This window comes from Saccopteryx bilineata, chromosome 11 (genome assembly GCF_036850765.1).
Source record: "Saccopteryx bilineata isolate mSacBil1 chromosome 11, mSacBil1_pri_phased_curated, whole genome shotgun sequence".
Lineage (NCBI taxonomy): Eukaryota > Metazoa > Chordata > Mammalia > Chiroptera > Emballonuridae > Saccopteryx > Saccopteryx bilineata.
The window spans coordinates 13,322,296-13,337,438 of NC_089500.1; the positions used below are offsets into that span (position 1 = coordinate 13,322,296).

Below are 15,143 nucleotides of genomic sequence, written 5' to 3' on the forward strand. Positions count from 1 at the left end.
ATTTTCTTTCATTATTATTATGTCATAATTTTCTTTGTTCATTTTATGCCATTTGTATCATCTCTACACCATTTTGTTTCTTATTTTTACATTCGTCAGGTTTAAGTAAAACTCTGCATTACCAGTACAACTGGTTTAATATTTGCAAAGACAATTTCCTCTTGGTAGACATCTTGGGAGGGGTTTGACGAAAAATATCCAAGACACAAAACACAAATTGCTGTACCGAGTCTGGGATAACAGTTGAAATGGTGCACGTGGAGATGATAGTACTGTCGGAAGCTGGTCCACACTGTCAGACGCCCAGCTGGGCAACTCTTGCACTGCCAGACATGGAGCAGTTGTGGCTAGCGATTGTGGTAGTAAAGTCGAATGGCCGTAAGTTGCATAGGTCGTAAGTAGATCAATACTTGTATAATCAATGGTGCAATATTGTGATTCAACACATGATGTACGTAAGACGAACAAGACTGAGGCCTGCCTTGCTGACTCCCTGTCTCCTCCATGAGATCAGGGGCCCCTCAGAGCAGGGCAGCCTACATTTATCCGTGTATTCCTGGCGCACAGCAGGAGCTCGGTAAGGATTTACAAGATAGGTGAACAAATGAACACAATTTAGATGAAAAGGAACTCCAATATCAAGTGTAAGAAACAGCATAGGCGTTTCAGAACAGTCAGTGAGGGTTACGATACTATAAACATAGCTTTCTCTCAGCAGAGAAGGGAAATCTGACCTCATGGATTACTTCTTATGAGATATAACTATCACTCGTTTTTCATCTCGAGTCTCTTAAATTAATAATCTAAAATTTGGGTCAGTGTCAGTAATCAACAGATGAGCCATTATTTCTTTACTGTGAAACAATGCTATGAAAACTGCACCAAACAATATAAGAGACATGAAAATAAAGCTAATTAACTAATTAAGCTGATTAGTTATTCATAACAACTATAGCATGAAGACCAATCAATTGTTTTTAAAAATAAAACTCAATCCAACAATGTGCTTACTGCACCTTTCTCTGATTTTTCACTCTTAACCTAATTTGTTCAATGAAATAATAGTGGGTGACGATTAGAACGAAGATGGTAAATATCTTACCATAGACGCCTTTATCTAAAAGTAGCAGAAACTCATCGACAGCGTTCCGCATCTCATACTCAGTCAGGTCCAGCAGGGAGACGACTTTGAAGTCGAGCTGTCTTAGCAGGTTGGTCAGCTCATACACGTCCACCAGAGGGGCCTTCAGCTTGGGGTGCGCCCAGTAGTTCATGTTTCCCAGCAGGAGGGCCACCTTGTCTTTTGCTGTTAGAAAGCGGAGGGAAGGATTTAGAGGATATAAAAATAAAAATAAAATCTATACAAATGGTATCATTATAATAAAAAGTATGCTTTATAAATAAGATTTCACTATTACTTTTTTTTTTAATAAATTTTTATTAATGGTAATGGGATGACATTAATAAATCAGGGTACATATATTCAAAGAAAATATGTCTAGGTTATTTTGTCATCAAATTATGTTGCAAACCCCTCGCCCAAAGTCAGATTGTCCTCCGTCACCCTCTATCTAGTTCTCTGTGCCCCTCCCCCTCCCCCTAACTCTCTCCCTCCCTCCCTCCCATGTCCTCCCTCCCCCCCCACCCTTGGTAACCACCACACTCTTGTCCATGTCTCTTAGTCTCATTTTTATGTTCCACCAATGTATGGAATCATGTAGTTCTTGTTTTTTTCTGATTTGCTTATTTCACTCCTTATAATGTTATCAAGATCCCACCATTTTGCTGTAAATGATCTGATGTCATCATTTCTTATGGCTGAATAGTATTCCATAGTGTATATGTGCCACATCTTCTTTATCCAGTCTTCTATTGAAGGGCTTTTTGGTTGTTTCCATGTCTTGGCCACTGTGAACAGTGCTGCAATGAACATGGGGCTACATGTGTCTTCACGTATCAATGTTTCTGAGGTTTTGGGGTATATACCCAGTAGAGGGATTGCTGGGTCATAAGGTAGTTCTATCTGCAGTTTTTTGAGGAACCACCATACTTTCCTCCATAATGGTTGTACTACTTTACAGTCCCACCAACAGTGAATGAGGGTTCCTTTTTCTCCACAGCCTCTCCAACATTTGCTATTACCCGTCTTGTTGATAATAGCTAATCTAACAGGAGTGAGGTGGTATCTCATTGTAGTTTTGATTTGCATTTCTCTAATAACTAATGAAGCTGAGCATCTTTTCATATATCTGTTGGCCATTTGTATCTCTTCCTGGGAGAAGTGTCTGTTCATGTCCTCTTCCCATTTTTTTATTGGATTGTTTGTTTGTTTGTTGTTGAGTTTTATGAGTTCTTTGTAAATTTTGGATATTAGGCCCTTATCTGAGCTGTCGTTTGAAAATATCAGTTCCCATATAGTTGGCTGTCTGTTTATTTTGTTATCAGTTTCTCTTGCTGAGCAAAAACTTTTAATTCTGATGTAGTCCCATTCATTTATCTTTGCCTTCACTTCTCTTGCCATTGGAGTCAAGTTCATAAAATGTTCTTTAAAACCCAGGTCCATGATTTTAGTACCTATGTCTTCTTCTATGTACTTTATTGTTTCAGGTCTTATATTTAGGTCTTTGATCCATTTTGAATTAATTTTAGTACACGGGGACAGGCTGTAGTCGAGTTTCATTCTTTTGCATGTGGCTTTCCAGTTTTCCCAACACCATTTGTTGAAGAGGCTTTCTTTTCTCCATTGTGTGTTGTTGGTCCCTTTATCAAAGATTATTTGACCATATATATGTGGTTTTATTTCTGGGCTTTCTATTCTGTTCCATTGGTCTGAGTGTCTATTTTTTTGCCAATACCATGCTGTTTTGATTATCGTGGCCCTATAATATAGTTTAAAGTCAGGTATTGTAATGCCCCCAGCTTCATTCTTTTTCCTTAGGATTGTTTTGGCTATTCGGGGTTTTTTATAGTTCCATATAAATCTGATGATTTTTTGTTCCATTTCTTTAAAAAATCTCATAGGGATTTTGATGGGAATTGCATTAAATTTGTATATTGCTTTGGGTAATATGGCCATTTTGATTATATTTATTCTTCCTATCCAAGAACAAGGAATATTTTTCCATCTCATTGTATCTTTTTCGATTTCCCTTAATAATGCTTTGTAATTTTCATTATATAGGTCCTTTACGTTCTTTGTTATGTTTATTCCTAGGTATTTTATTTTTTTTGTTGCAATCGTGAAGGGGATTATTTTTTTGAGTTCGTTTTCTAATATTTCATTGTTGGCATATAGAAAGGCTATGGACTTTTGTATGTTAATTTTGTATCCTGCGACCTTACTGTATTGGTTTATTGTTTCTAATAATCTTTTTGTGGAGTCCTTCGGGTTTTCGATGTATAGGATCATATCATCAGCAAAAAGTGATAGCTTTACTTCTTCTTTTCCGATATGGATGCCTTTTATTTCTTTGTCTTGTCTGATTGCTCTGGCCAGAACTTCTAGCACCACGTTGAATAAGAGTGGAGAGAGTGGACAACCCTGTCTTGTTCCTGATTTAAGGTAGAAAGTCCTCAGTTTTATGCCGTTTAATAGGATGTTGGCTGATGGTTTATCATATATGGCCTTTATCATGTTGAGATATTTTCCTTCTATACCCATTTTGTTGAGAGTCTTAAACATAAAATTGTGTTGTATTTTATCAAAAGCCTTTTCTGCATCTATTGATAAGATCATGTGGTTTTTGTTCTTTGTTTTGTTGATATGGTGTATTACGTTAACCGTTTTGCGTATGTTGAACCATCCTTGAGATTCTGGGATGAATCCCACTTGATCATGATGTATTATTTTTTTAATATGTTGTTGTATTCGGTTTGCCAGTATTTTGTTTAGTATTTTAGCATCTGTATTCATTAGAGATATTGGTCTGTAGTTTTCTTTTTTTGTGCCATCCTTGCCAGGTTTTGGTATGAGGGTTATGTTGGCCTCATAAAATGTGTTTGGAAGTATTGCTTCTTCTTCAATTTTTTGGAAGACTTTGAGTAGAATAGGAACCAAGTCTTCTTTGAATGTTTGATAGAATTCACTAGTATAACCGTCTGGGCCTGGACTTTTATTTTTGGGGAGATTTTTAATAGTTTTTTCTATTTCCTCCCTGCTGATTGGTCTGTTTAGGCTTTCTGCTTCTTCATGACTCAGTCTAGGAAGGTTGTATTGTTCTAGGAATTTATCCATTTCTTCTAGATTGTTGTATTTGGTGGCATATAATTTTTCATAGTATTCTACAATAATTCTTTGTATTTCTATGATGTCTGTGGTGATCTCTCCTCTTTCATTTTGGATTTTATTTATTTGAGTCCTGTGTCTTTTTTCCTTGGTGAGTCTTGCCAAGGGTTTGTCAATTTTGTTGATCTTTTCAAAGAACCAGCTCCTTGTTTTATTGATTTTTTCTATAGTTTTTCTGTTCTCTATTTCATTTATTTCTGCTCTGATTTTTATTATCTCCTTTCTTCGGCTGGTTTTGGATTGTCTTTGTTCTTCTTTTTCTAGTTCCTTAAGGTGTGAAGTTAAGTGGTTTACTTCGGCTCTCTCTTGTTTGTTCATATAGGCCTGAAGTGATAGGAACTTTCCTCTTATTACTGCTTTTGCTGCATCCCAGAGATTCTGCTATGTCGTATTTTCATTTTCATTTGTCTGTATATATCTTTTGATCTCTGCGCTTATTTCTTCTTTGACCCATTCATTTTTTAGAAGTATGTTGTTTAGTTTCCACATTTTTGTGGGTTTTTCCCCCTCTTTTTTGCAGTTGAATTCTAGTTTCAAGGCTTTATGATCAGAAAATATGCTTGGTACAATTTCAATTTTTCTAAATTTGCTGATATTGTCTTTGTGGCCCAACATATGGTCAATTCTTGAGAATGTTCCATGTACACTAGAGAAAAATGTATACTCTGTCGCTTTGGGATGAAGTGTCCTGTAGATGTCTACCATATCCAGGTGTTCTAGTATTTCGTTTAAGGCCACTATATCTTTATTGATTCTCTGTTTGGATGACCGATCTAGAGCCGTCAGCGGTGTATTGAGGTCTCCAAGTATGATTGTATTTTTGTTAGTTTTTGTTTTAAGGTCAATAAGTAGCTGTCTTATATATTTTGGTGCTCCTTGGTTTGGTGCATATATATTAAGGATTGTTATGTCTTCTTGATTCAACTTCCCCTTAATCATTATGAAATGACCATTTTTGTCTCTGAGTACTTTTTCTGTCTTGTAGTCAGCATTATTAGATATGAGTATTGCTACACCTGCTTTTTTTTTGGGTGTTGTTTGCTTGGAGTATTGTTTTCCAGCCTTTCACTTTGAATTTGTTTTTATCCTTGTTGCTTAGATGTGTTTCTTGTAGGCAGCATATAGTTGGATTTTCTTTTTTAATCCATTCTGCTACTCTGTGTCTTTTTATTGGTAAGTTTAATCCATTTACATTTAGTGTAATTATTGACACTTGTGGGTTCCCTACTGCCATTTTATAAATTGCTTTCTGTTAGTTTTGTATCTAGTTTGATTCTTCTCTTTTGTTTTTCTATCATTTGTTTTTGTTTGTTTGTGTTCCATACTTCTTTCCTCTGTTGCTACCTTTTTTAAGTCAAGTGTTTTTGTGGTGGTTTTTTTAAGGGTGGTTACCATTAAGTAATGAAAAGGGTACCTACCATATTCATTGTAGTACCCTATCTTATAAGTATTTCTGCACTTCATCATCCTTTGCTACTGTTAATCTCCATCCTCTCCCCCCTTTTTTTCCTTTGTTGTCACAGTTTAAGTTTGGTTTTATTGTGTTCTTGGTGGAGCTGTTACTTGTGGTGTTGTTTTCTTTTGTTCTTTGAATCTGGTTGGAAAACCCCCCTTAGTATTTCCTGGAGTGGGGGCTTTCTGTTGATAAATTCTCTCATCTTTTCTGTATTTGTGAATGTTTTTATATCTCCTTCATACTTGAAGGATAGCTTTGATGGATATAGTATTCTTGGCTGAAAGTTCCTCTCTTTCAGGGCTTTAAATATTGGGGTCCACTCTCTTCTAGCTTGTAGAGTTTCTGCTGAGAAATCTGATGATAATCTAATAGGCCTTCCTTTATATGTTGTACTCTTCTTTTCCCTGGCTGCCTTGAGAATTTTTTCTTTGTCATTGGTTTGTGTCATCTTTATTATGATGTGCCTTGGAGTGGGTTTGTTGGGGTTAAGAAAACTTGGTGTTCTGTTTGCTTCTTGAATTTGAGGCTTTAGTTCCTTCCACAGGCTTGGGAAGTTCTCGTCTATTATTTGTTTGAGTATATTCTCCATTCCATTTTCTTTCTCTTCTCCCTCTGATATACCTATTATTTTTATGTTATTCTTTCTGATGGAGTCAGACAATTCCTGTAGGGCTTTCTCATTTTTTATTATTTTTGAGTCTCTTTCTTCTTCTCTCTGTTGTGCCTCAAGTTGTTTGTCTTCTATTTCACTAATCCTATCTTCAATCTGGGCTGTTCTGTTAGCTAAGCTTGTTACCTCGTTTTTCAGCTCGTGAATTGAGTTTTTCATTTCTGTTTGATTTGTTTTTATAGTTTCAATTTCCTTGGTAATATATTCTTTGTGTTCATTGAGTTGTTTTCTGATCTCCCTATATTGCCTTTCTGTGTTTTCTTGTATATCTCTGAGTATTTTTAAGATTTCTATTTTAAATTCTCTGTCATTTAGCTCCAAGGCTTCCAATATGTTAAGTCTTTTCTCCATAGATTTTTCCACATCTATTTGTGTTACCTCTCTTTCTTTTGTATCCATAATATTCGATTTCCTCTTTCTTATCGGCATCTGAGGGTGGTCTTATTGATAGCACGCAGGCGCACTCCCTCGCGGCTTGAATGAGCGTCGCTGCTGCGGTAGCTTCCTCCACACCCTCGTCTCTCAGATTCAAGTGATAACAGTCCTTTTGCTTTCAGTTTGTGTGGAACTCCGGAATGCTCCGAGGATAAATTTTTCTGTTTCTAGTTGATAAATTTGTTGTGATTTAGGGGAGAGCTGTCGGACGCGCTTCTCACGGCGCCATTTCCGTGACGTCCTCACTATTACTTAATTTCCTCTTAGAACAATCACTTTATGCAGCAGACCAATACACTGAGGATCACAGAGGCTAACAAATCTAACAGCTGAAATTAAACTTATTGATACTGTTGAGAACCAGGCAAAGGATATTTATTAGCTGTCTGTGAAGCATGATGGTAACCAATATTAAAGCACACTTTTATCAAATTACAACAGAATTAAAGAATATTATTGTATTCAACTGAATGTGTAGAGAAAATTTAAACAGGAAATGTTAGAAATTGGGTTCCCATCAAATTAGGTTTTGTTTTGCTAACAATGGAAGAGGCTAACAAGGGAAAAGCAAGTAAAAAAGGGAAAATGCCAACGAGGACAGAACAGCAGCCACTTAACAAGCATCGTATCTGTATCTTTTCAGTTGATATACTGTCCTCTCTTAGCTTTTTTGGAAAAAAAATTCCATTTGGGTGAGATGTGGCTACTTGAGAGATATGTGAAGACTTCCGTATAAATATCTTAACAATTTATACGGAATTTTCTGACCTTAGTGCACTGAGACTTTGCTCAAAGCTGTATTCTCATACAAAGAATATTTTTGTTTTTAAGGGACAAAAAGATCCACACCAGTGCCTTAAAAAGTGCCAGTTCGCTTTAATCGGGTGTATAGCTTGTCCAAAAATGCCTGTGGGCCTGACCAGGCGGTGGCGCAGTGGAAAGAGTGTCAGACTGGGATGCGGGGGACCCAAGTTCAAGACCCTGAGGTCACCAGCTTGAGCGCAGCTCATCTGGTTTGAACAAAGCTCACCAGCTTGAGCCCAAGGTCGCTGGCTTGAGCAAGGGGTTACTCGGTCTGCTGAAGGCTCATGGTCCAGGCACATATGAGAAAATAATCAACGAACAACTAATGTTTTGCAACGCAAAACTGAAGATTGATGCTTCTCATCTCTCTCCATTCCTGTCTGTCTGTCCCTATCTATCCCTCTCTCTGACTCTCTCTGTAAAAAACCAAAAAACAAAACAACAAAAATGCCTGTGGAAGGCTGGACATAGCTTAGTGCTTAAGATGTCTTCAGAATTGTACCTCTGCTAATCTGGGGTGGGGTTGAAAGACTTGAGACCATGCCGTGCCTACAGGAACCTGTTGTGATGCTTTTCCTGAGCATAGTGTGGCATGAATCTGCGAAGGAGACACCAGGGAGCAGTGGAGATGGCGTGACAAGGGTGTCACCAGCAGCATCCCCAACTGGCTGAAGAGCCACTCTGGGCAGGACTGCAGGCCACCTCCTCTGACACCAGCCAGGACTAGGTGCCTGACCTCTGCCACAGAGCTGCTCAGTAGTTTATTTAGAAGTGATTACGAATACCATCTTACAAAATGGTAATAGGCACAAATAATCACACTGCTGACTTGGTGTCTGTAATATTTAACAAAATTTCAGATGTTTCAAATCATTAAGTTGATTCAATTTCACCAAAATTCTCTGGTGAAATGCCTTCTCTTCCCCCAGAACACCCGAGTCTAGTGTTAAACAAGGCCTGGATAAGGACTGGTGCCAAGGAAGGGGATGCCCTCCAGGCGGCTGAAGCCCTGCCTTGTGAAAAGCTTTGCTGCCTGCATGGTGTGGTATCTTTATTCTATATTTATACGTTTAGAGATTTTTTGCAAATTGCTCACTTTATGAATATGCACATTTTAGAAAAAAATAAAGTGATACTTAAGCTACATTTCTAATTCAATAAGTCACCCCAAGTCCTATACAAATGACAATCTCTTCTTTTATCCAAAAGAAAGGGCTGATTATCAAGACTATTTAATATACAAGGATTCAGACATATAGTTTCTATTAAAGTACCTTTTATTCTAAAACTCAGTGAAGGGGTTGCGAATACTCAGGGTGGGTTTCAATAGGAGGCAGCATAAAACTTAAAGTCATTATATTTCTTCCTTTTTTAAAGTTCCTTCTTAAGTAAACTAGAGCATCATTACACTGCAAGACTATATTAGCTGGCTAATCCACAGTAAGCAAATTTTCAGTGTGTTTTTTTGAGAGAATTCAGACTCAACCTCCATTCAGTGCAGGACTCAGGTCAGTCTGCTTCTAAGTGACACGAGAGGGTGTTGTCATGAGGCCCTGGTCGGGTAGCTCAGTTGGTTAAAGCATCGTCCCTCCCTGGTCAAGAAACATACAAGAATCGACCAATGACTGCATAAATAAGTGGAACAACAAATCAATGTTTCTCTCTCTCTTAAAAATATCAATTAAAAAAAGGTGCTGTCTTTTGCTTATACCCTTATAGCACAAATCATGGGGTTTTCAAAGTTATTCAGGTAATCAAGTGTTTGTAAATCATGGTGTTTTGGTGGAATATTATAATTTAATTCTAAAATGTATCCTAAATTAAGCTTTATTGGCAGAAAACAATGAGAAGGTATGTAATAGAAAAAACCCACTGGGGTCCTTGGGGAAAAAACAAGTTGTCAAACTACACAAGATAGGCTGCTTCTGCTAACATCAATTCTTTATTCATGGTTTTATTATCTGATTGGAAAGAATACTTGGCATAGTTCATAGAATGCAAGAAGAATTCAACAACCTGAGACCTATGTGTGTTAAAAATGTATGTATTAATAATTGACCATACAATGAGATACCACCTCACACCTGTTCGATTAGCTGTTATTAGCAAGTCAGGTAATAGCAAATGTTGGAGAGGCTGTGGAGAAAAAGGAACCCTCATCCACTGTTGGTGGGAATGTAAAGTAGTACAACCATTATGGAAGAAAGTATGGTGGTTCCTCAAAAAACTGAAAATAGAACTACCTTATGACCCAGCAATTCCTCTACTGGGTATATATCCCCAAAACTCAGAAACATTGATACGTAAAGACACATGCAGCCCCATGTTTATTGCAGCATTGTTCACAGTGGCCAGGACATGGAAACAACCAAAAAGCCCATCAATAGATGACTGGATAAAGAAGATGTGGCACATATACACTATGGAATACTACTCAGCCATAAGAAATGATGACATCGGAACATTTACAGCAAAATGGTGGGATCTTGATAACATGATACGAAGCGAAATAAGTAAATCAGAAAAAAACAGGAACTGTATTATTCCATATGTAGGTGGGACATAATAGTGAAACTAAGAGACATTGATAAGAGTGTGGTGGTTACGGGGGGGAGGGGGGAATGGGGGAGGGAAAGGGGGAGGGGGAGGGGCACAGAGAGAACAAGATAGAGGGTGACGGAGGACAATCTGACTTTGGGTGGTGGGTATGCAACATAATTGAACGACAAGATAACCTGGACTTGTTATCTTTGACTATATGTATCCTGATTTATTGATATCACCCCATTAAAAAAATAAAATTATTAAAAAAAAGAAATAATTGACCATAAATCTTCAAAATATTTTCCCTAATGCTAATTTTTAATAGTTTCTAAAATGTCTTAGAGCATTTTTTGAAATAGATGGTAATAAAAATGATGAACAAGTAAACCTTACCTTGTCCAACCTACTAGTGAAACAGTTCCTGAGTGACAGGCGAACGGGGAAGATTGAGAACTGAGAAGCAGACAGCAGTGGTCGAAATAAGAGGCGACACAGACTCATTCCAGGAAAGTAGTTGTAGGAGGAAAAGGAAGAGCCAGGTTTTAGAGATTCGAGAGAGGACGAAACAGTGAAATTTGAAGTAGAGATGATAAGAGTGAGGAATGAAAAAAAACTTCAAAAAGCAACTATCTAAGCAATTTACAATGGTTTTTAGGTGATAATATAAATGGAAAAAACTTTCTGCAGAAAAACATTTACTGTAAGAACCACCCACAATTTCTTGAATATAAACCATTTATTGGAAAAAAGAAACCAATGCAAGTTGATTAAACAATACAATAAAACCACTTCAGAGAAGTATTTAACATCATGATCCTAGACATTTTCCAAAGCTCAGTGCAATGTATTCTTTAAAAATTGGTACAGTGTCATATCAGTTCTATGTCTGATCTAACGATGTGTTACTTCTCTAAAATGAATTAATATTCATAAGCAGCTGGAAAAGGGTCTGGCCCATATTTAGTGCGATACAAGTATTTGTTAAATAAAATCTGACCATCTATCAAATATTGAGTATTAGCATCGTATCAGATTGGCTGAATATACAGTCCTTGTTGGTCTCATGCCTAGAATCTTTTAATCTCTGTGTCCTACAAAATAAAGTCCAAATCCTTAGTTGGGCAAGCAAAGCCATTCATAGTTGTCCATGCCCACCTTTCTTACCACAGCTGTGGTAAAAGATGGCCCCCAATGAACCACGGTGTCCCTGCTCTCATATAGTGTAGTCACCCTCAACCCGGCCCCAGCCTCTAGCCCTGAATCTGGTCTGCCCCGTGATTCTCTTTGACCAACATAATGGGGTGTGACACTCTGCCAACTCTGAGTCTGAACCTGAAGAAGTCTGATGGCATCCAGACGGCGTATCTAGCCACCATGTAAAGAAATTTAGCTCCATGGTGAGACACATGGGGAAAGAAGGGAGGGGAGGGGAGAGGAAAGAGGGAGGGAGGGAAGCAGAAGGAAAGTTCACAACAGGAACGTGAGAGAGCATACAACTCTAATGGAGCAGCCACTAATTAGCCACAACTGACAGCTACCACTTTTCAGAAGAACCTAGAAATCTAAATTTTTACATGATATCAGACCAGTGACAACTGATTATAATTGTTAAAAAACACTGTATGCCTCTTCTCCACCAAAAAAAAAAAAAAAAAAAAAAAAAAAAAGGTTAGCTAATTTTGTGCCCTTTCTTTGTGGCCTGTAGCAATCTCATGTTGGCTGTCTCGTGGTTTTAACTTCCACCATCTATCATAAAACTATCTCTACTCCTGGCATCTCCATAGGGCTCCAGATACACACACACAACCACCTGCTATATACTTTTCACCTACATGGGACACAAATACCTCAAACTGGTTAGGTTCCAAACTGACAGCCAATCTGTGCTCTGAAGCTTGCTTTTGATTCTGTATTCCCCAACTCAGTGGGCATGTCACTACCCCCTAGAGGTCCCAGCAGGAATGCTAGCAGGCAGGGTGACTCCTCTCTATTTTTTATACCCTATAAGCAAAAACAGCTTACTGATTTCACCACCTAAAGATCTTCTGAATTTGTTCTTGTCTTCTGCATCCTTATCGATAATCCTAATTTAGATTCCCATTTCTTCTCGAGACGACTCTCACAGTCTCTTCATTTTTCTCCTAATTGAAACTTCTCTATCTAGTTTACATTCTACACTGACACGAGCCTGGCCTTCCAGAGAGACACAGCTCATTCAGCTTTCCAGCAGAACGTTTGTTCCAATGGCTGAAATGAGGACCGGGGCTCCGAGGATGTGGTCTCAGCCTTCTCTCACCTCCTTCTCTTGAGGCCCCAGATCCCGGGCTGTTACCTGCCATTCCCCAAATTCAACACACTGACTCACTTCCCTACCACATTGTGCTTAGGATTTCAGGCTTCCTGTCTGGAAGGCCCTTCTCCTATTCATACTTCAAAATGTAGAGCTGCTATTGAATGCTCTCTGGGGCTTTTCCAATCTAACCCCCCCCAAGAGAGAGGATTACTCCCTCCATGTAACATACATGCTTATTTGTCTGCACATTGCCAAAACGAAGAATTCACTCCACAGACGCAGACCTGGTCCCAGAAACTGAATTCATGATCTTTGTAAGCCTTCTGTTCTATAATTTCTTTTAAAAATATCCAAGATAAACCATTCCCAAAGTCATTCAAGTATTTATAAAAGCTGTCAAATTAAAAGGTCTCAAATCCCTTTATGATCACCATAAAAGATATATATATATATAAAATTATATTTTGATCACACATTTTAAAGTTCTACTCACCCAAAGGTTGGTCATTCATTTGCTCTTTATTATCTATAAGAAAATGAAAATGCAAAGAAATAAGGTGTTATCCATGATTCAGGTATCTTCAGGATTAGAGATATATGAAAACAATGGCTGAAGAATGATGAATACTCCTGCCAACAGTTTCTTAATGGTTATTGACCAACTACTTATCTATATTATGTAAGGTATTTCCACTAACACACATTCTACTTCAGATAAAAGACCCCTCACTCAACTGGTTCAGATATATTCTATGAATGAGCAACTCTGAACAAGGTCCCAGGGGTTTGGCAAATTCAGAATTGTTACCCTGCTATTCTTTTAAAGACTGTTTCTTCTCTTTCAAATTAAAAATCATTCACTTACTTCCCCCATTAACTGCCTTTTTATGATGCAGAGTCATTCACAATGATAAAAAAAGGCAACTCATATTTTGTGTTGCCTCAGTATATTTTTCTACCCTTCTATATAGTCTTATAATGTTGAGTATTTTAAATATTTTCACTTGCATGAAATTGTACTTCAGGTAAGTACTAATTTCAACCCTAAATTGCAATATTATTTTAATAAATAAAAAAGTTACCAGTACTACTATAGCAAAAGAATATCTGCAGTACCTTTAAATTATTATATTCAATAACTTAAAAATCTAAGACTAATATTTTACATTTATATTACTCACCAGGATGCCCAAGATAATGTAATTCATCTGAAATGAAATAAAATAAAATAGATTAGCTTTCAATTATTAAACTGCCAATTTAGCACAAATAGTAAGACTAATCAGTGAAGGCTTTGAGCTATTAAATCATGTTAAAATGTTTCATCAGTTTAAACCTTTTCAAATACGTTAAATGAGAAGCCATGCAAGACTGAGTAGGAAAGAATGCTGTTGTGGGTACCATTCAGGGCTTCTAAGCTATTATTACTTTCAATACATAACAAAGCTAAGAGACTCATTCATAATTTGTTCAAAGTTTTAGGTATTCCGGCCAGTTAATGAGAGAAATGCAGTTAAGAGATAGGTGTGTGTATGGTCTCAATCATAAACTTCTTGAAACTAATAAACAATCTCCAATGATCTTTAATTTTGGAACAGTTTAAGATTTATAGAACTCATGTGAAGATGGTGCAGAGTTCATGTAAATACCCAAACCCAGTTGCCCTACCTTTAACATCTTATGTTAGGAAGGTATATTTGTCACAACTACTGATGTTCTTTTTCGTTCTAAGACCCCATTCAGGACAACACATTACAACTGCTTACGTCACCTTGGGCTCTTCTTTGTTGTGACAGGTTCTCAGACTTCCCTTGCTTTAGATGACCTTGACAGTTTTGAGAATTACTAGTGAGGCATTGTGTAGAATGTCTCTCAAGTGGGATTTGTTGATGTCCTTCTCACGGTTAGACTGGTGTAATGATTTTTTTTTGAGGCATAGTGGTTTCAGAATTGTTAACCTGCACTCTCTGGTTAAAGGACATCATCTAAGCAAATATCACGACATTATAGCCATCTATTTTTCTTTAAAAATTTTATGATAAAAATTAATATTAATAAGTTACTAATGTTATGCTAGTCAAAAGATGTTAAGAGAACATATTCTTATATGTGATATAGGTGTGCTCTAGCATGAGCTAGAGCACAGGGCTATGTACAATTGCTTTTGCCTTTTACCTTACAGATTTCTCCTATTTCTGATTACTTAGGTTAGCACCTTTTTCTTCCTTCTCCTTCTTAGTGAGTCTGCTTTATATATTTGTAGTAAGTTTAGATTCTTTTGTCATATTCTGCATTCATTTGTAGTAAGTTTAGATTCTTTTGTCATAGTCAGCATTCCAGCCTGGGATCTACCCTCCTTTGACCTCCTACTCAATGAGTTTTTTAAAAACCTGCAGATGTGCATTCACCAGTACAGCAGTCATACAGAACAGTTTCCCTGCCCTAACATATCCTCTGACATCACCGGTTTAGTCCCTACCCCTTGTCCTGATCAAATACCTAACATGAAATATGTAACATCATGTTCCAGGGGTAAAAAAAGATATATTAGGACACTGTTCACGATTATGTGTCAACCCACCAATTATAAAAGGTCTCAACTTTGCAGATTTTTAAGAAAAAAATTGAATCTAATTGATTTTTCTATCTGAAATTT

At 37.3% G+C, this 15,143-nt stretch overlaps 1 protein-coding gene across 2 annotated transcripts in view; it reads right to left on the reverse strand.

Annotated features, from left to right (window-relative positions):
- The window catches only part of MALT1 (MALT1 paracaspase), a 65,032-nt gene that overhangs the window by 21,010 nt on the left and 28,879 nt on the right, over nt 1-15,143 (reverse strand). For both annotated transcript variants that reach the window (XM_066246516.1, XM_066246515.1), the window contains 3 exons: nt 13,669-13,695; nt 12,981-13,013; nt 1,103-1,306 (listed from right to left, as the gene is read on the reverse strand). In XM_066246516.1, the coding sequence (XP_066102613.1) occupies nt 1,103-1,306; nt 12,981-13,013; nt 13,669-13,695 (264 nt within the window). The remainder of the gene's footprint in view (nt 1-1,102; nt 1,307-12,980; nt 13,014-13,668; nt 13,696-15,143) is intronic.